At 40.1% G+C, this 21,415-nt stretch overlaps 4 protein-coding genes across 6 annotated transcripts; 3 read left to right on the top strand and 1 right to left on the bottom strand.

The window, feature by feature from the left end:
* The first annotated feature begins 297 nt into the window (after positions 1-297).
* LOC121765334 (serine/arginine-rich splicing factor SC35-like) lies at positions 298-3,314 on the top strand. 3 transcript variants are annotated; one of them, XR_006042821.1, is made up of 9 exons: positions 298-455; positions 551-629; positions 840-919; positions 1,006-1,072; positions 1,188-1,259; positions 1,694-1,915; positions 2,002-2,188; positions 2,284-2,833; positions 2,958-3,314. XR_006042821.1 is itself a non-coding variant. In XM_042161443.1 (8 exons), the coding sequence occupies exons 1-8, from the start codon at positions 380-382 to the stop codon at positions 2,287-2,289; spliced, it is 789 nt and encodes a 262-aa protein (XP_042017377.1). In that variant the 5' UTR covers positions 298-379; the 3' UTR covers positions 2,290-3,314. The 3 variants fall into 3 exon arrangements, 1 of the variants encoding a protein (XP_042017377.1); XR_006042822.1 differs by having other exon boundaries at positions 2,284-2,730; XM_042161443.1 differs by having other exon boundaries at positions 2,284-3,314.
* LOC121765606 lies at positions 2,614-5,054 on the top strand. The gene is made up of 5 exons (XM_042161810.1): positions 2,614-2,705; positions 2,911-2,985; positions 3,057-3,069; positions 4,039-4,460; positions 4,697-5,054. Exons 1-5 carry the CDS (start codon positions 2,614-2,616, stop codon positions 5,052-5,054), a joined length of 960 nt encoding a protein of 319 aa, XP_042017744.1.
* Positions 5,055-5,527: 473 nt separating this feature from the next.
* On the bottom strand, positions 5,528-6,634 carry LOC121765607. The gene has a single exon (XM_042161812.1). The coding sequence runs from the start codon at positions 6,632-6,634 to the stop codon at positions 5,528-5,530; it is 1,107 nt and encodes a 368-aa protein (XP_042017746.1).
* Positions 6,635-11,328: 4,694 nt separating this feature from the next.
* On the top strand, positions 11,329-12,885 carry LOC121766099. Its single transcript, XM_042162441.1, has one exon. The coding sequence runs from the start codon at positions 11,801-11,803 to the stop codon at positions 12,728-12,730; it is 930 nt and encodes a 309-aa protein (XP_042018375.1). The 5' UTR covers positions 11,329-11,800; the 3' UTR covers positions 12,731-12,885.
* The last annotated feature ends 8,530 nt before the right edge of the window (positions 12,886-21,415 follow it).

The following is a 21,415-nucleotide window of genomic DNA, read 5'->3' on the forward strand; positions in this document are numbered from 1 at the left end:
TAGTTAAAAATGGATGAAATTAGACCTAAAATTCTTAGAAGATTGTCTATAAATTATAGCTCTTGGTATTTTCATATTTTTTTTCTTCAAAAAATTCAGGAACAATTTGGCTCAAAAAAGTCTTTGGACATTTTAAGCAAAAATAAAAAATTTTGAAAGTTATATGCGATTTTTTATTATATAAGGTATTGAAACAAGACAACTAATTTAATATTTATTTTAAAATTAAATTCGGCACAAGGGCAAAACGGTCCACAAAAGATCTAGCGAATTCTATATCTATCGTTAAAAGTGGAGTAGCAGAAAGATTCCCAATTCCCTCAAAAAGGGCTCCAAATTTCAAACCCTAATTCTTCTCTCTTCATCGCCGATCGAAGAAATGTCGCATTTCGGGAGATCTGGGCCACCGGACATCAGAGACACCTTCTCTCTCCTCGTCCTCAACATCACTTTCCGTACTCACTCTCCAGCTCGTTTTCTTTAGTTTCTCTTTTGTTGCTGATTTTGTTCGCTTGGATTAATTTCTGTGCTTATTTTTGGGATTATTCAGGTACTTCAGCTGATGACTTGTTCCCCCTGTTTGATAAGTACGGCAAGGTGGTTGATGTGTTCATTCCTCGGGACCGGAGGTAATGCTCAGGGAAATTTTGTTTGGTGTCTGAATTTGTGCGTATTTTTTGTTTTGAATCCCTGTGTGTGTGGTGCTGAATATATTAGACATTTCAATTGTGCAAAAAATTGAAGTAATCCTTTGCTTTAATTTGGTAAGAGTAACTTTTGAGCTTCTACACTAATTTGTTTTGTTTTTGTTATTGACTCATGGAATTCTTTTGAATCAGAACTGGGGACTCCAGGGGTTTCGCATTTGTGCGATATAAGTATCAAGATGAGGCTGCAAAAGCAGTTGAGAAGCTGGATGGTGAGTTGGGGAGAAAATGGGAAGTAGCTTGCAGAATAGTGATGATTGCTTTGTAATATGATGAGTTGATGCGTTGTTTCTTGCAGGAAGAGTTGTTGATGGGCGAGAAATAATGGTTCAATTTGCTAAATATGGACCCAATGCTGAACGAATGTAAGTTTTCACTATCGAAGCCAATCCTTGACGTTACATTGTTGAGATGATATAATGTGTGTTTGTATTCTTGTGCAAAAAAGAAAATATGATGGATGTTTATGGTTTTGATCAGTGATAAAGGTAGAATTGAGGAACCTGTATACAAGTCTAAAGGCAGGTCAAGAAGCCGCAGCCCACGCCCAAGGTATCTCTGCATTTATAACTATTGCATGTGCTCTTTCAAATTGAATCATGTCATGTGTCATTTGGTATACGTATTCTTCACTTAAACACATATATATGCCACTTTACCACTGTTTTATTCTTTTTGATATTATAATGCATAAAATTTTATTTCATAAATGATGAATAGATCTGTTTTGCTATCATTCTTTTATGATTTCATTTTTTGCAAGATCTTAGGTCTGCTTCAATTTGTTCTCTAACTATAACCTTTATTATTGGTTATCGTATCTTGACTAAAGTCTTACTATTATTTTCCCATGTGCAATTTATTGTCAATTATTTAAAGAAAATTTGTAGTCCTCCTTCTAATATTTATTGATGGCTACATTATTCCCAATGTTAATATTTTTAGCTCATGAGAATTATTAGTGAGTAAATTAAGTGTATGTTCAGGTATGATGACAGGGATCGGGACTACAGGAGGAGCAGTGAAACTAGAAGTAGGGGAAGAAGTGAGCGTGAGTCTTATCGTGGTAGGCACAGGGAATCTTCCTATCGAAGCAGGAGTCGGTCCAGGAGTCGAAGCCGCAGTGCAAGTCCTGGCTATCGCAGAGAACGTGGTAGAGGAAAATATGATGATGGCGATAGACGTAGACGAAGTCGGTCTTATGAAAGGTACTCTTAGAAATATTAATAGCCTATGTGAAACCGCTTTTTGCTGTTTGATATTATTTCTTATTATCTTTTTTGTGATATGTTAGTGCATCTCCTGTTCGAAGGAGTCTCACTCCTCGTAGATCTCCTTCCCCAAACAAATCACCTCTATCTAGGGATGGAAGTCCTGATGTGCGTCATGCCAAAATTGAAAAATCTGCCACCCCTAAGAGTGTCTCTCCTCGCGGCCGCCGCGGTGATTCTCGTAGCCCGTCTCCACATGATGAGGCTGATGTAAGTATTCTCCCCACCCTGTATCTTGCATGTGGCACTTTATTCGTCTCTGTATAATTTTTGTCAATTTTGATCATTTTTTTTGTTTCCTCCAGGAATAATGGATTGGCAGCATGTGCTTTCTTAATTTGACCTATCATCATATGGTGGTTGCGATCAATACTTCCCCTAAAGATCTTGTCATCCGTTTGAATACCTATGCGTTGTACTAGACTTGTTTTGTTGTTTTATGTTAGATTCTGCACCAGACATAAATGGTTCGGTACCAGTCTTTAAACTCTTTTATCATTCTTAGGTGGATTGAGCTTTCTCTGGTAGATTTCTTATTCCTAATATGAATGTGTGCCATTGAACATCTCACTCTTATGACGTCTTTATTTGCCTTCTATAGTTTGTGAACGTGAGGTAGTTGCTGATTGGCAACGATGATGCAGCAGCTACTGATGCTGTTTTTAGATGATGCTGTAGGTATCGGTGCTGCTTTTACATTGCTGTTGATTGTTATGATTTCTTGCTGGTGATGGTGATGGTGATGATATAAGGTTTGTTTGCAAGCTCTCTGAGTATGTCATTATTGGTGAGGTTTCTTACCAATATAGTACTACTAATATCTAACATCACACATTTTAAGACTGCTCGACGATGGTAAGATGTCAACTTGCTTGGCTTTTCACTTTATTTTGCTCTTCGAGATTGTGCTTTGGATATTTTTGATTCACTAGCTGTGTACATTACTCGCTCTGTGCTGATATCGGTTACTCTGTTACAGCACATGAGATTGTGGCTGTAGCTGTGAGGTACCCGTTGTAGATCGATTGTCGCTGATAGCTGTAGAAGCTGATGCTGGTTTTTTGATGAATGGTTTTAGGAGCTGTGTTGCAGTTGGTTGCTGTTACCATTGCAGTTTGATCCCATTTTTTCCCAGTTTAAAGCTTTTTTTTGCTAGACTTTAACAAATACTCTTTTTTTGTTTCTTTTATTTGATTAAATCATTGGATAAATCAAGTACAGGCTTGTGGTTAGAACGCCAGTTATATAGTATCATTTAAGTTTGTGGAGTCATTGTCTCCTGACAGATATACTAATATTTGATGTGTCGGAATTAGTAATGTGCTTTTACATTAAATGTTTTTTGTCATGCTTACATGTTCGAGTCCAAAATACTTTAAATCATTTTTTTCCGGTTTTATTTCCACTCGGTATGTTTTTAAGAAAATAATTCAGCTCACCTTTTTCCAAATTATAAAAATGATAAAATCAAAACTATGACCAAGAATGAAATCGTGCTTGAAAATGAAAAATTACGTTCAAGAAAACAAGTGACCTCTCCTTCCTCCAAAATATAAAATTGGAAAATGCTAATAAAATATGGAAAATTAAGAATAAGGATGTAATTAAAATCATACTTAAAAATTAGGGAATTACATCAGTTGCATAAAATATTTTGCTGTTGTTTATATTTTGATACAAAAAGTTGTATTTTAAATTATGCAGTTATCTAATGAAAATTTGTGTCAAGCAATTGTTGATGTTAAAATTTTTTGTATGCTATATAGAGATATAGAGTTGACACGATGTTTTAAAAATACATGATGCAATTACAATTTGCGCCGTTAAAATGAAAGAGAAATGGAATTGTTTATAACATCAAATTTTAAATTTTTTTGTACTGATTAAAAAAAATGACAAATCATTTTGTATGCATTCCCTTCCACGGCGCTGGTGAAGAACCCCAATCCCCAATTTAAAATTCCTCAGTTCTCTAAGCAAGGGATTTCCATTCCTGTAAATCGATAGGAATTTCGTCTCCACCTCCAATTCTATGCCACAATGATTGCCCTTGTGCGCAGGAATTCATCACTCTATCTCTACCTCCGCACTCCGCCGCCGCAGCGGTTTACGATGTCTTGGTAAACAAGCACGATTTCTCTCCCGAAATCGCCGCATCAGTCTCCTCCAAGCTGAGCCGATTCAGAAGCCCCGAGAGAGCCGATTCGATCCTCACATTCCTCAAACAAAACTCCTTCTCCACCACTCAGCTGCAGCGCCTCGTGAAATCCGATCCCCGCATCCTCACCGCCAGCGCCGAGGACGGCGTCAAGCTCAAGATCCACATCTTCAAAGACTTCGGCTTTCCGCCCGAAGAAACCGCGAAGATAATGTCGAGCAATAACGCCATCATACACTCAAGCGCGGAGAAGAAGATAATCCCGCAGCTCTCCACGCTGAAGGCCTTGTTAGGATCCAATTCGGAAGTCGTGGATCTCGTGAGGTGATCCGTGTGGCATGTGACTGTGGATTTGGAGAAGCTTTTCATCCCAAATGTCGATTTCTTGAAGAAGTGTGGTGTTACAACGGAAGGCATACGCATCTTGCTTCGACATTTCCCTCGGTGCCTCTTGTTGAGGCACGAGTTGATGATAGAGGCGGTGGAGAAGGTGAAGGAAATGGGGGTTGATCAGAACACCAAGACTTTTGTGTTGCTATTCGCGCCATTGACTCGTTTAGGAAGGAGAGCTGGGAGGCGAAGATTCAGGGGTTCCGGGATTTGGGGGTCTCGGAGAGTGAGGTGGTGGAGATGTTCAGGAGGTCGCCGTTGGTGATCTGCACTTCGTTGGAGAAGTGCAGGGAGATCAAGAGGCTTCTGCTTGGCACCGGAAGGTTTGAGATGGGCGATCTGATCAGTGATCCTTCGACATTCCTGTGCAGCGTTGAGAGGAGGTATAAGCCACGGCTGGAGGTTTTAGAGGTGTCGGAGAGTAAGGGACTTATTCGGAGATGGCCTTCGCTCTCGTCGGTTTGCAGATGGACAGATGAGAGGTTTTTTGGGGTATTTGTTAGGCCTTATGCAGATCAGCTTGGTTAAGTGTTTATTGAAACATTTTTTTAGAATGTTGGACAGTGAAATAGTGAGGAAGTTTTCTAGCCAAGAATCAGAATTTAGACAAATAGGATCTGGAATTAGGCATTAGTAATTGGGTTGATTCAAAAATGAGAATAAATTGGTCACATTTATCATTTGACATTTTTTTTCAGAATGTTGGATTGGGAAATAGAGATGAAGTTTTCTTGTATGGAAAACTCATTTTTAAGCCAAGAATCAGAATTTAGACAAAGTACAAACGTCATTCTACTTTTTTCTTTTCATTTCTTTTTCTTATTCAAACGAAACAACCAAACAATAGTTGTTTTAGAGATTTCTTTTTCCTTTTTCAAACCTTTAAACGGTTAAACCCAAACCATGATCTCACACAAAACTCTACAAATTAGTGCAAAGAAACCTCCCCTTTTCAACAGGCAAAATGCATCATCTTCTAGCTAAAATTTTGAATGATCAAATCAAATCCTAAACAAATGGCCAACTTCATCTAAGTGAGGTTTAACAAGCCTCTCAAAGAATCTAACATCTGATAAACTACACAATGTAGCCAAACTAGGCCACTTCTTGATCAACATCTTCTCCTCCAAAGCAGCCAACACTCGAACCCGCGGCCTAAGCCTCTTCTCCACGCTGCCACAGAAACATATCGGATACGCAATAATGCTCGCCATGCCATACTTCCCGGTGGACACCACGACATCCGTCACCTCCCTCATCTTCCTCAGCGAGACAGCAAAGGCCGGTGGATACTTGCAGAACCCGTTCACAATATCCGCGTCTGAGAACCCTAACTCCCGGAAAGCCCCCAGTTTCGCCTCCCAAACCTCATCACTCATCGAGGCAATCACCCTCACGCCATGAATGTACATCCCCGACCCCGGCCGAGCCCCAAGCTCCTCCGCCCTCTCGGCCGCCGTCCTCAACTTCCCGGGCTTCTGCAGCAGAGTCCTCGAGAACGAATGCATACACGCGATGATCTGCTCCGTGGGGACGCCACGCCCCTTCAAGAACTCGATGTTCGGCACCATGGACTTGTCCAAATCCTTAATCAAGAACCACCCACTCTTCTTCAAGAGGTTCACAACATTAGCATCTGATCCCAACAAGCTCCTGAGCAAGGACAAGGCAGGGATCACTACTTTATCAGTGCTGCGGAACAGAATCGAGGCGTTATCGGTGACCAGATCGGCGATGTCGTTGTTGGAGAGCCCTAGCTCTTGGAAAAGCTCGATCTTGGGCTTGATTGTTTTCTCGAGATCGGCTGAGAGGAATGAAGGGCTGTATTTCACGATTGTCTCCAAATGGGAGCTCGAAAAGCCGTTTTTTTCGAGGTATGAGAAAAGGGAATCGGATTTTTGGCGGTTCCTTAAGCGGGATATGATTGAGGCGGCTTCCGCAGCTGATTCGGGGGAGAAATTGTGTTCGTGAAACAAGAAATTGTAAACTGTGGGATTGATTTTGGGGTTTTTATCGGTGGATGTGGAAAATGGAACCCTAGATTTGCAGAGAAATGGGGAATTTCTCGATAATAAATACACGAAATGTTTGGGGAAAATTTGAGGCATATTCGCGAGAGGGAGAGAAATGAGAATGACGATTGAATGGTTGAAGAATGTGAAATTGTTGATTATTGAAGAGGAGAAAATCGCTTGCCTGAGAAGATGAAGCGCCGGCGGCGGCGAAGCAAAGAAATTGACGTCGTTTTTGGCGGATAAGCTAATCTCAGGGTTTAAAAGAAAATGGTTTTGTGATAGTGGCAAATTGCAATTAGCCCCTTCATTTTATGAATATTTACATATTTTGCAATGAAACAAATATTTTAAACTAATATAAACACAATTTAGTTGGTAAGACAGATATTTGTTTGACAAAACTGTTCTTAATTAACTTAGAAAAGGAAGAATTAAGCTATAACAAACAAGGCTCATTGCTATAGATTTTTCACTATAAGACTTGTTGTAATTCTTAGATATTCAACAACGAATTAAAATGAGTAATCGTGATGTAATCATTTAGGATTTAGGAATGAAACAAAGTAGTCATTCAACAACAAATTATAATGGTTGATGATAGTAACATTTGGAGATTAGAATTACTAATGGAATAGTTAATACAAGCTAACACTTACATAACTTTCTTTTAGCATTTTTCTTGAGTTAAAATTCCAAGATACCAGAACCCAGCCATAACATACCTCTCTCTATGTTAAGCACAAGTTCATCTTCTAAAGCTTTAGGCCATCCACAACGTTGTTCCTATACCGTTCCTATACCGTTCCTTAAACCACTATTTGAGGGCCCCACTGTACTTTTTTACTCCATTCCTTAACTAAGGAACGGAACCTGCAACCCTCCGTTCCTTAACCGTTCCTTAACCGTTCCTTAAATTACTATTCATTCAATTTCATTTTTTATTTTTATTTCCAACTAAATTCAATTAAAAAACACACTTTATTAAAAAACAAACACACTTTATTAAAAAATACAAAACATTAAAAAAAATTACAACTTAAACTTAAAAAAATAAAAAGCACACAATTAAAATCCTAAAAAAATAAAAGTACACAATTTTAATAATTTCATCCGCCAAAATTTGCCCAAATGTGCTCAATTAGATCCTGTTGGAGTTGGGTGTGGGCACTAGAGTCGCGTGTCCTTGCACGAATAGATAATCGTTCTTGTATAGACGGATGCGCTCCACTTCGAGGCGGACTACTTGCGGTTGAGCTTCCGGGGGATTCGTCGTCGAACCAATTTCCCGCCTCGGGTCCTTCGTCTTGGACAATCATGTTGTGCAAGATTATGCACGTATACATGATGTCGACCATGTTTTCCATGAACCACGTACGAGCCGGGGCTTTGATGATGTTGAAGCGCGCTTGGAGAACCCCGAACGCCCTCTCCACATCCTTGCGAGCAGCCTCCTGCTTCTGCGCAAAAAGAGCCTGCTTTGGGTTCGCAGACCCACTGCACGTCTTCACGAAGGTAGGCCACTTCGGGTAGATGTGGCTGGGACGGCCGACCGCGTCGAACCCTTCCTGGAAGAACTCTTCCCGGGCTGCCAAAGTATTCACGATGTGGAGAAATAACGGTTTCCCCATGCGGAAACGGCGACGGAAGTACGTATCTCCCCAAACCGGGTTATCGCAGAAGTAGTCGCGTACTAACCTTGCGGCGGCTTCCTCCCGGTTACGATGGATGTACGTACGGGAGCGTCGTTGGGGCGGCGCGGCTTCTTCCGCCTCCCGTCGTCGATCTTCTTCAAGTGATTGTTCCAATATTTGACGCATTTGTTCATAAGGATCCATTAGTTTGATTAAATTTAGGAGAAGGAAAATAGAGTTGATTTGAGATGAAAATTGGGGTGGAAATAGAGAGGAACAGATGTGTGTTTGTGATTGAAATGAGTATGAAATATGAGTATTTATAGAGTAAATAAATAAAATAAAAATAAAATAAAAATAAAAAACGGATATAAAAAAAACGGTCTCATTACCGTTGCAAATTTTTTTTTTATTATTAAATTCGAATTTAAAAAAAAAATGAATTATTGCGTCACCGGACGAAGCCCACTCGCGGGGCAGCGAGTGGGCTTCACGCGGCACGGCATAGGAATGGCGACACGGCATAGGAATGGCGATGGCACGGAACGGCGGCACGGCATAGGAATGGCGACGGCATGGAACGGCGACGGAACGCACCCCGCAACGCGTGCCGCCGCGGAACCGTTCCTCCGGAACGGCATAGGCACCGCAACGGCACAGCGTTGCGGGTGCTCTTATCTCTTTCTGCCCTCCACGAACACCTTTGCGATGCGTTCTTCGCCAATCACATCATAATATGGCCTAATAAATCTGTCAATAAATCTACCATCAGAAGAAGTAGAGCTGGCAATTTTTGACACGACACGAACCGACACGAAATTAATAGGATTGGGTCAGAGCTTATTGGGTTCGTGTCCTTATCGGGTCGACCCATTAAGGACACGAAAATTTCATGTCGTGTTCGTGTTATCCGTTAACAATATGTGTTCGTGTCGTGTTCGTGTTATCCTTTAACAAATAATATTTTAATATTATTAACTCTTATTATTTTAATTTTTCAATATTTATTATATTGACTCTCATAGTCTCATATGGTCATATCTTATTTAAATCATTTAAATATTTAATCACTTTCCAATACGTGTTGTTATCGTGTCGTGTTGACCCGAAGTGGTTCGTGTCGTTAATGGGTTCGTGTCGTGTTCGTGTCTGAGGGTAGCGGGTCGTGTTTGTGTTCGTGTTTGGGGTTTTCTTAACAGGTCGTGTTCGTGTTTGTTGTTATCGTGTTCGTGTCGTTATCGTGTCTACACGATAACGACCCGACACGCACGATTTGTCACCCCTAAGTAGAAGCAGCAATTGGTGAGAGGGAAGGCCACTTTTCAATCACATTCCTACTCTCCAAAAGTCTTATAATTCTCCAAATGTGATTGTGTTGATATTTAAGTTTTCATGTTGTATTAATAAAATTATATTTTTATGTTGGTAATTTTATACTTGGAGTATTGAAAGTTTTGTGTTTAAGTTGCAACTAACAACAGAAATATGGTTGAACTAATCCATCCAAATAGTTAAATTACTATGGACAAATTTAAACTAAGCTATCAAAATAGTTTATCCACTTATTTTTAATTAGTAATATTTTTACTCAAAATAATCTAAACGACGGCTATAATTAGACATACTTCAAAAGATGATGATTTTGAGCTCAATTTTTGAATCAACCTACAAGAATAATTAGTTACACTTATAAAAGAAAAAAAAAGCTAGCCGTCGAATATGTATGGACTGATTTCCAATATTCGAATACTCATTAAGATCTTGAAACTAACATGACGGCGACGGAAAATGTGGAGGCAGCGGCGTTAAACACGCCGGCGGCGGCGGAGATACCAACCAATTAATTGCAATATGTCCTTGTTTAACCCACCTTTATTCCATTTTACCCAAACTAAAGCAAAATTAGATAGCCTAGCTAACCACCTACGATTTATTCCCTTAATTATCACCCCACATTGCTTACTGAATTAAACTACTAGTAATACTTTATTTCTCATAGTCCAATGTTTGGGCTACACTTCCACCAATTAGTGAATGTTTGGTGTGTTCCAAATACATTGACTTAAGAATCAATCAAATTGTACAAGACCATTATCATTTTGCAGGTTACAGAGTGTTGCAGGATCAATTATGTGGTATTCCCTCTGTTCATTCATTGAAAATAAGAGCGTCCACTATAAGGTGGACGCGGCGGTCGCCGCGAAGGGGGGCGGGGCGGGGCGGTAGGCGCGGCTATTATAGTGGAGGGGGTGTCCGCCGCGAGGGTGGACGCGACTGGTGGGGGGGACGGCGGCGGACGAGGACACGGCGGGCGGTGTATAGGCGCGGCTATAGCCGCGGCTATTATAGTGGCGGATATCCGCCGTGGCTATAGCCGGCTATATCCGCCGCGGTGTATATATAAAAATTGTATGTATATTCGCTTCCGCGAGAGAAGATAAGAAGAGAGAGTGATTATCCGCCTCCATACTGTTTGTTATTTTTTGTAGTATTTGGATATTGGGGGAATATTGATTTATATTAGAAGAGATTTAGTTATTTCTGTTTTTTATGATTGCGATTTGTGTTGTTATTTAATTAATATTGTCAAAATCCATCCGACTGGGGTTGGTTGATAATGCGCCTGGGGATACCGCGGCCGGTAGCAGCGAGAGAGGAGGAGGAGAAGAGGAAGACGAGGAATCCGACTCCGACACCGAGTAGACGGTGGCGGAGTTTTGTAGTTGTATTTTATTTTAATTATTCGTTGTATAATTTTACCACCTTCCATTACAACGAATATTCGGCCCTAATTACCTCGTTTTCTACTTATTTACACTGCAATTATTTAATTACACTTGATTGAAATTAAAAATATTTTAAAATGAAAATTGATTATTAAATTTGGGGGCTATTGTAGGTGTCCACTATAGTGGCGGAAATAGAATTTTGGGGCTATGGACTAAAAACTGGGGCGGGGCTATTGGGCGTGGGCGCCTTATAGTGGACACCCTAATCCACTTTCTTTTATTTACGGATGACTTATCTAAAAAAAAAATATATTTATCTCTACTTAACTCCCAAAATAAAATTGCATAAAATATAAAAACATTTCTCTCCACTAAAATTGATGAATCATATTTTTATTCAGGATAAAATATGATTTTTATCATTTTCACACTCAACATCCATCAAATTGGGCAATTGGCCAACCATTTTCTCTCACTTTCACTGTGTGTATATGTGTGTCTTTGAATTTAACTCTTCCTTCCTCCGCTCCAGTGGCGGACCCACCATCCCCACACTCTCTTCATTTTATGGCGTAAACATTTTATATCTTCTCCTATTTTTTCACCCGTTTTTCCAGATCCAAAAAACTAAGCCTCTGTCTCTGAACCAAATCATCAGAGAGAGACGAAGAAGAACTCATCGATAGATAGACACATATATGTGTGTGTGAATGTGATATTATTAGTTTTGAAGTGATTTGAAGGAGATGGAATGATCATACCTTTTACACGCAGTTCTTCAGATTCTCTCTCCTTTTCCCCTTTTCCAACTTTTGGAGCCATCACTTTCTGCTAGTTTACCAACTCCATCAATAAAAACACTTTCAATCACCTCTCTCTCTCTAGAAATTGATTCAGCCATGGATTCCGGCAATAGCGGGAGTATGCAATCCTCCAGCGGCGGCGACGATCAGGAATTCGATTCCACCTCCTCTTTTCCTCACAATTTCGCCTCAATCTCGGCGCCGCAGTTTCTCTCTCACCAAACCCCCAATTTCTTCGACAGTAATCTTCTGACGCAGAGTCTCGATCACGCCAGCGACGGCGATCTGATTTGGTCGAGGGGGGTGAGATCCGATAATCAAGCCTTCTCCGGTCTCGGGAGCTCGCCGCCGCCTAATCCGACTCCGGCGACGCCGCAGCAGCAGCAGAGGAACCCTAAGAAGCGGACGCGAGCGTCGCGGCGGGCGCCGACCACCGTGCTCACCACTGACACCAACAACTTCAGGCAAATGGTGCAGGAGTTCACCGGCGTCCCTGCCGCTCCGTTCTCCGGCGGCTCCCCGTACTCGCGGCGGATGGGTATGTTCTCCGCCGCGAATCTGGACGGCATCGGCCCGATCTACCCCCTCCGCCTCGCTGCGAATAAGATCCTCTCCCCTTTCTCCTCCTCCATCTCCGCCGCGCCGCCGTCGCAACTCCTCAATTCCACCATGATTGCCTCCATAGCTCCGACGACGACGATCGCCAACGCCAGCAGGGCGTCAAAATCGAGCATCAATCCGAACGATTTTGATCTCTACCAACAGAATCCGCAGATGAATTTCTCGAATCTGAGCGGCTTCAGCGCCTCCGCGGCGGCGGCGCAACACGGCGATCTGAGCAGGTGGAAAAGAGGGGAAACGGTGAGGAACAACGATTCGATTCACGAATTTGACGGAAACAGCCACAATATCAACAGGGGTGAATCGCTGAATTACAATTTGAATGGTGCGGAAAAAGGAATGGAAAATGCTGCTTCTTCCATAGCTGAAGGTACAGTGGCTTCATGGATATGTTCTTCCGAATAATTAATTCATTTATCTTTTTCTTTTTTCCTATATTAAGTTAAAGAACTATGGATTAGTGGTTAATTAATATACTTAATTATACTATGATATTTGTATATATGAATATTTTGGGGTTTTAGATTAATTATCACTCATTTGAAGGATTATCATCGTCATCAACTATATTTTTAAATTGTTATGCAATGCAGCTAATTAAAGATATACTAATAAAGAAATTCGAATTGGAAATAAATTGAGTTCCCATTAATGGAAATTTGGGTAGAAGATCTATTCATAAGTACACTTTGTTTCCATAAAAAGATTTGGAAAGTGGACATTTGTTTTTAGATTTTTCGTTGCTATTTTTAGGCACCCTAATTTTAAACTGTAACTAGTGTTAAAAAATCTAGCGACATAATCAATTTTATTGGATTTTAGTTTTAAAAATGGATATTTAATCTTTGGACTTAGTTAAAAGAGTTATCAATCTTAGTCGATTTCTCCGTTGTAAAATAAGCATTATGAGGTAGACAAACTTCAATATCTTTAAATGTGAAGTATGTTTTCGATTAAAAATTAACAAAATAGAGAATAAATGACGTATTTCATTTGGTGCTATAAAATAAGATGTGTTTCAGAAAAGTTGCACATTGACATTAATAATACATAAAAGTATCCAACTGAGAACAGTTTTAATTACGAATATAACACAGCACTTAGTTTTTATAATTCTCAACAAAATACAATAAATCACAATCTTTAAATTCAGGCGACAATATGGCAGAACAACAATTGAAATTCTGGGCAAACGTTGCATCCGACCCCTTTTGCTCTCTTGTTCGTCTGAAAACGATTAATGAATATAGGATGTTAACGTACATAAATAATATTCACAACATGTAAGCTATTCTGTCCCATAAAAATAGGAAATTTGGAGATGACACAAATTTTAATGCGAAATTGATAAAGTGGGAGAGATGTGGAATGGAAAAAAGTGATTGAAGTAGCGTTTTAAATTTTCCAACGGCAAGCATCCCTCGGTTATTAGCTCTGGTATAATTGAAAATTATAAGAGGTTTACTCACGGAACTCTTCGTTTGTAACATAAATTAAATTTTCTAATGGCAAATCCCTTGGTAATCTGTAGGTAAATTGCGACGCACATTGTGTTGTCAACAAATCCCTTGATAATTGGCATGTTTTTTGTAGTGACTGCAATATAGGCTATATTCAGTATGTAGATAAAGATAAAATTGAGATATAATACTCCCTCCGTCCCGAGCTACTCGCTCATTTCCTTTTCGGCACGGAGATTAAGGAATGAGTGTATAGGAAAGTCAAAAATGACGGCTGTAGGTGAAAATTTTTACTAAAAATGGTAATAGTGCAAGTAACTTGGGACGCCCAAAAAGGAAATACGTGCGAGTAGTGCGGGACGGAGGGAGTGCGAGACTTTATCTATAATTAAATTAGTCACATAAGCCAGGATGGGATCTATAATAGTAGAAACAATGTAATTTTAGCACTATAGAGACTATTTGAGATACATTTTCACGGGCCAATTTTTTTAGGAAAAGAGCAACCAATTAAGAGAGAAGAATAATAAATGGAAACCGATCAGGTCTTTTTCAAAACTCTCAGTCTTTTCTCCTTCTCTCTTCAAATATGGGTATTAGTTTCTCAATAGGATTAATTAGAAATTAATACCTATTAATGGAGTTCTATGAGTATGTATAAACGAACATTTAACAAAAAGCAACACATAATTTTAACGTACATTGTGACGGCCCATGGGCTTTTTGCTAACATTTCTTAAGCTGGGCCGGTCTTATCTGGGTGGGCCAACTCATTTTAATGTGGACCCGTTTGATTTTTGGGCTGGGCCGGGTCACCTTGTCACTTGGTTTTTGACCTTAGTCCTTGATTCAAAATACTACTCCATATACAAGAATAAGCTAGAAGAAAATCATGTTAATATACAAGAATGAGTATTGAATAATATATAGTCCAATGTTGAATAGCATTTTCAAAATAATAATTATACTACTACTACTACTACTACTACTATTTTTACAATATTTGTATTTTTTTCCGTAACAAGCAAAATACCAAGAATGCCCCTACTCAAATGAAAATGTTGAAGTTGAAAGGATGAGGAATTTATGGCTTTATAAGGGAATCTCTTTTCTTATGTGTTAGCTAAGTTAGCCAAGCCTTGCATTGCAAAAGAAGTTGATATAATCATCCCACTTTTTCTTTGCTCATCACTTCTATTTGAAATAATAATTTATCACAAATATTTGTTTGTGTGGAATTTATCATAAATATTAATCAAGAATATGCACGTCTCATGTACGCACACCATACAATGGAACGCACAAGAGACATAATAACACCGACAAGACGAGTCAAAAACCTAGAAATTTTTTGAAAAAAGTAATTTGGGAATTTCAACCTACCCCTTAACTAACTCTATCTAATTTTCTTATGGAAAAATTACTACTACTATACATTTAACTCCATATGATTATCTTAATCTTGGGTGTTGTTATACGCAATAATAATAATAATAATATGACTCACAAGGGAAAACGTTATCTCTACGTATAAGCATACGGTTTTCAAATCTTAGGTGGGAAGTAATTGCCCTCTTCAAATTACTGATTAATTGCTTCATCTCTTCACATTCCTACTAAATTACGAATTAGTAGGTGTGATTAATTTATATAAAAAGTAAAGTGACTAAAAAAATTGTATAATGTTATTGAAATAAAGTCATAATGATGTACTTATTTATCGCATTGGATGCTTCATTCACTCGAAATTAAGCGCAATAATTAATTTTAAAACTCATTTAATTTACATAGTAAGCATTTACATACATTTATTTGTCATAAGTTTTAGGTAAGCTGTGAATTTGATGAATAAGAAAGTAGAAATGAGTATGAAACGATACATGGTACGTAGCAAACTTAATTGATCTCACACTAGCATAAAAGATTATTGAGGGATGTTATTCAATATTCCACCATAATGTGAGTTACTATAACTCCGATTTAAATAATGATCGATTCATTGCTATTGATATAGTTAAATATTTAATTTAATAACATAATTTTTCTTATAACTATAATATTTATTGGATTTAAATCATCCTCCCTTTTGAAACAATAAACATAAGTACTTTATTATTTTCTTGTATAAAAATCTACAAAAATACTTTTATGATCCGTAACAACGTGAATAGTTTTATTTATGTTTATTAATTAAGCTTAACTCATTTTACTAGCCACTAGAGGTTGTATTAATCAAAAGTTAAAGCACCTTTAGGAGAATTGAAAAAATGTACGAAAATGTCTCAAATATTTAATATTTTATAAAAAAAATATTCAAATCGTACTACTAGTATTTAGGTACCCAACTTCTGAAAAGTTCATTGGAAATTATTACTGTAATTTTTAAGTGAAATAAAATATGTAAAAAATTGGGTTCCAAGAATATCATAATATTCAAATCGCAGTTTTTTAAGATCATACTCCTCCGTCTTATAATAGTATGCACTTTAAATTTTAGAAACATTTTTCTCTTTAACGAGTTGAGACCAATTCTGCATTAATAATATTATAATTACTTTTTTTTCTACGTCTCTTATTTTACTACTAGTTGTGCATTAAAACTAGTGTTCAACAAAAAAATGCGTACTTTTATGGGATGGCGGAATAGTACGTAAGTATCAAATACTTAAGACACTTTTACATATATTACCAATCTTTTTTAGTTTTTACCTATTGAACTAGAAATGTCGTTGGAGTTGGATATATTATGCTCTTTAGATACGTGACTAAAATCTAAATTTTTGAATTGAAGCTTCCAAAATCCATAAACTTTTATTTATTATAGAGGAACAGAAACTTTAAAAAAAGTTCCAACTATGAAATTGCGTTGAAACATCATGTATTCTATATTTTTTCACAACAATCATATTATTTGTAGATAAAGTCATCTATTTTCACACCTATAGGTTCTCTCTCCACCAAATATAACTCCGATACATTACTCTCATTCAAGAACTCGTTAACCAAACCAAATAAACAAACCCCATTTTAAGAAAATGAAATCGAAATCACTCATAAAATGCTAGATAAAGCAAGTCTTCATCTAATACTCCCTATCCCTCCCACCAAAATATAGATATAAAAGAGTGTGGCACATCTATCCGTGTACGTTGACATAGTGATAGCTTTATTACTGCCTGAGCTAAACGTCTTATATTCGATAAAATAATAAAAATCAAAATACACAATCACCCACGGACAAAAATAAAACACAAAAAAGGCTCGCAACTTTTCCCTTGTCCCATTGACTATCCACAAAACACACACACAAAGCGGCTCGTGGGCTATCTCATTCCAACGGATCCGGCTAGCGACGTCGCGTTGTGGATGCTCCTTAGAGCATCCACAACCGTGCTCTTGCCAGCGGCACGGTTGTGGGCCCGGGCGGTACTATTCATGCCTGCTCTCTGGCAAGAGCACAACACCCACAACTGTGCTCTTCCGCAAGGACGAGCACAATTAATATAAAATTCAATTACACAAAAACATTTCCATAATATTAAAATTCATTTAAAACCCACAATAAATATTACAAATGACAAATAAAATTAAACATTGCATAATTAAAATCCTAAAAATTAAAAATTACATAATTAAAATCCTAAAAATTAAAAATTACATAATTAAAATCCTAAAAATTAAAAATGACACTACTCGTTGCCGAATTTCGCCCACATGTGGTTGATTAGGTCTTCTTGTAGTTGATTGTGGATTCGAGTATCGCGCATTGTGTGTCTTGTCTCGATCCTCTGGCCAACCGTCGTATGCTCGCCTCGGCGTAGGGGAGACCTCGCTGTTGAGCTTCCGGCTTCGTCCTCGTCGTAGAAGCTAGCCGCCCTCGGCCCTTCGTCGGCTATAATCATGTTGTGTAATATAATACACGTGAACATGATGTCGGCGATATTATTCACGTACCACAGCCGAGCCGGGGCCTTCACAATGTTGAATCGAGCTTGAAGGACCCCGAAGGCTTTTTCGACATCTTTCCGCGCTGACTCTTGACGCTGCACAAAAATAACCCGTCTCGGGTCGTGCGGGTTGTGGAGCGTCTTCACGAACGTCGACCACCTTGGGTAGATACCATCGGCGAGATAGTAACCCATGCGGTATATATTTCCGTTGATGGTGAAGTCGATCGCCGGTGCTACACCATTCATCACATCATTGAAGAGTGGTGACGAATATAGCACATTCAAGTCGTTGTTGGATCCAGCAACGCCGAAATATGCATGCCAAATCCATAGGCGGTAGTCGGCGACCGCCTCAAGGATAAGCGTTGGGCCGCCGCCTTTGTGACCGCTCAAGTGTTGCCCCCTCCAAGCAGTCGGACAATTCTTCCACCTCCAATGCATGCAGTCAATGCTGCCAAGCATTCCGGGAAAGCCATGGACTGATTCATGAAGACGAAGCAACCGTTGGCAATCATCAGTGGTGGGTGCTCGAAGGAATTCATCCCCAAAAGCAGAACGAACGCCCTCGCAAAAATTCTTTAAACATAGGATTCCAGTGGACTCACCGATATGCAAATACTCGTCGAACATGTCGGCCGTTTGCCCAGTAGCGAGTTGTCGGATGGCACACGTACACTTCTGCAACGCCGTGATACTTTGCCGGCCGGCTGCATCTACACCTGTTTGAAAGTATTCAACACGTGCGGACAATGTGTTGACAATTCGCATGAACAAGCGCTTTGACATGCGAAAACGGCGCCTGAAGTAATCTGCCGGAAACCGCGGCTGGTCGGCAAAGTAGTCGGCAACGAGCCTTTCGTGGGCTCCCTCCCGGTCACGATGGATGTACCGTCGATTTGATCTGGTTCGTTGAGGAGGAGGAGCAGGGGTATTCGCCGCGACATATGCTTCGTAAGCGGCACGATGTTGTTCGTAGTATTCTTGTTCTTCGCGTTCCGCTTCCGCCATAATATGGGTGAAATCCATTTGAGATTTTGAGTGGGTGATGAATGTGTTGATAGTTTGTATGAGAATTATGAATGAGAGATGAATGAGAGATGATTTGATGTGATAAATGGATGATGAATGTGTGTATTTATAGATGATTTTGGGGAAAAAAAAAATCAAAAAAATCAAAAAAATTCAGAAAAAACGGGAAAAAAACGGCCATATTTTTGGGATTTGGAAAATATTTTTTTTTTATTTTTTAGCATTATTTATAATTAAATACCGATTTTTAAAAAATAAAAATAAAAAAAAGTTTAAACACAACGGCTATGCCGTTGACGAATGGGAGCGCGCCACGTGTGCGTCCGCTGGCACGGACGTGCTCGATACATCGAGCAGCGCCGTGCCAGCGGCGCGGCTGCAGCGGCGGCGGTCCTGCGCCTTGCCAACGGCGCGGACGGCGGTGGCGTCTTTCGCCACCGCTGCGGATGCTCTTAATCCACACAAGGGGCAATTTAGTAATTCCATTAAATGTCTCTTCGCTTCTGCCACTGTCACGTGCCATCCAAGTAGAAGCACATGCCGACCCTATAAATCGAGAGAGATAAGGCGGGATAAGAGCATCCACAATGGCGGCGAGCGGACCGGCTAGCCGATTCCCGGCGCTGACCGGTCCGCTCGCCGAACCATTGCAGCAGGCGAGAACACGCCGATTCCAGGGCGCTGGCCGATGCGCTCGCCGATCGGCTGGCCGCCATTGCAGGCTCCCGATCGGCAGTGGCGGATCCAGGAATTTATATTCGGGGGTGCGAGTCATATGATAAATCATTATATAATATACGCCCTCCTAATTGTATCTCGCTCATTTGGAGGATATTTCATTATATCGGTTCTTCTAATAGGATCATGATGAAGTTTTTCGATATCATAAATCAATTCTTTCTCATGTAATGGCACACTAGCATCTTCAGATACAATAATAATTGAATTTGAAGCCGGAGAGCTTGAAGGTGGAGAGCTTGAAAGTGAAGTGCTTGAAGCCGGAGAGCTTGAAGGTAGAGAGCTTGAAGCCGGAGAGCTTGAAGGTGGAGAGCTTGAAAGTGGAGTGCTTGAAGCCGGAGAGCTTGAAGGTAGAGAGCTTGAAGCTGGAGAGCTTGAACTATCATGAGTTTTTCTCCTTTTGGACATAAATTGTCGAAGATCGGATTGTTTTCTCATCACTTTTTATTTTATTTCCTGCACACGATGTCATTACAAAATTTGTCAAAATAAATATTGACCATTCAATTCTAATGTTGTGCATTCATTCTTAATAATCCAAACTAGGAGGAGACAGAACAAAGAGATTAGTTCTCCGCAAGATTTTATCTCAAACTCTATCTCAATTCATGTTAATCATCTCTGAAATCATTTATTTCATCAATCAGGAACATCTAACCACAAAAACCATAAACTCTAAGATATATAAATTTTCAATCTTCAAAAACAATTCAGTAAAGAAGAGCTACCTTGATAAACTTCCAATTTCGTGATTACTTTTACAAACCGTGAAACCGGTGATGAACTTGAGAATTTAAAAGAAATAAGGTATGGAGGTTTTGAGAAGGTGTGGTTGTCGAACTTCAGGTAAAAAAAGGAATTGGAAAGAAAGAATGCATTTTCTTAACTTATAAAATTCTTATAACAAATTATTTTAAATATATAATATTACTAAAAAAAATTGGGGGTACACTCGTACCCCCATTGTCCCCTCTCCCTCCGCCACTGCCGATCGGCCAGCCGATTTTTTTATTTTTTTATTTAATTTTTGAAACATTATATATACGCGATTTGCACGTCATTTTCATTCGCACCACTTGTTTTAACGAGTTTTCTCTCTATCTTAATTTCTGTACAAGAGCAACAACGCGAAATGGAGCACAACAACGAGTCTACTCCAGTGACGAGCGGGTCTCAAACTCTCACGGTACCCGTGGGAAGTGGATGGGGTCCGATGGCCGGGTACTACAACATGTACCCTTGGCAGCAGATGATGCCCAGGATGGCATCCGGGGGTAGTATGCCGGGACGGCAGGGGATGCAGGGCAGACCGGCGATGCTGGGCGGGCAGGGGGTACCCGGGATGCAGATGATGCCGGGGTGGCAGCCGAGGATGCAGGGGACGCCGGGGAGGGACAACGTCTATCACCCCAGTTTTGATTTTTTTACTGCTTCTTCGCACACATCGACCCCATCGGAGACGCAGTTCACTGGGTGTGATACTTTCTCCTTAGAGGAGTTAGGGATAGATCTCGGGGATGCGCCGATGCGGACACTCCCTTTCAAACGGGGGGGGGGTATGGCAGGGTCGGGGCGCGCCAAAGAAGAAGAAGGGCAAGGGCAAGAGGGTGGTCAGCGAGTCGTCGCATCCGGCTGATGACGAGAGCCCGACACGGAGGAAGTGGACGAATGCGGAGAACGTCGCGCTCTCCAAGGCGTGGGTGAGTGTTTGCGATGATCCCCTGGCCTCGAACAATCAGAGGGTCGTCAACTTGTGGGCTAAAATAGCAGCAGACTACAAGGCATTTTGCCCGGAGGGGAGGCCACGCAGTGGGGAGGAGTGCAGGAAGGGGTGGGACCGAATCAGGGCTGCGGTCTCCCAATTTTTGGGCTTGTACACCAACGCCCTCCGCAAGCAGACCAGTGGCCAAATT

The sequence above is a fragment of the Salvia splendens genome, chromosome 14 (assembly GCF_004379255.2).
Source record: "Salvia splendens isolate huo1 chromosome 14, SspV2, whole genome shotgun sequence".
NCBI lineage: Eukaryota > Viridiplantae > Streptophyta > Magnoliopsida > Lamiales > Lamiaceae > Salvia > Salvia splendens.

Bases quoted from the DNA above. Each gene is read 5' to 3' on its own strand.
- LOC121765334 (XM_042161443.1), top strand. From the start codon at position 380: ATGTCGCATTTCGGGAGATCTGGGCCACCGGACATCAGAGACACCTTC. The intron at 920-1,005 runs GTGAGTTGGGGA...TGTTTCTTGCAG, and splicing joins AGCAGTTGAGAAGCTGGATG to GAAGAGTTGTTGATGGGCGA. The intron at 1,916-2,001 runs GTACTCTTAGAA...GTGATATGTTAG, and splicing joins CGAAGTCGGTCTTATGAAAG to TGCATCTCCTGTTCGAAGGA.
- LOC121765606 (XM_042161810.1), top strand. From the start codon at position 2,614: ATGATGCAGCAGCTACTGATGCTGTTTTTAGATGATGCTGTAGGTATC. The intron at 2,706-2,910 runs GTGATGGTGATG...TTGATTCACTAG, and splicing joins ATTGTTATGATTTCTTGCTG to CTGTGTACATTACTCGCTCT. The intron at 4,461-4,696 runs GTGATCCGTGTG...TGACTCGTTTAG, and splicing joins GAAGTCGTGGATCTCGTGAG to GAAGGAGAGCTGGGAGGCGA.
- LOC121765607 (XM_042161812.1), bottom strand. From the start codon at position 6,634: ATGCCTCAAATTTTCCCCAAACATTTCGTGTATTTATTATCGAGAAAT.
- LOC121766099 (XM_042162441.1), top strand. From the start codon at position 11,801: ATGGATTCCGGCAATAGCGGGAGTATGCAATCCTCCAGCGGCGGCGAC.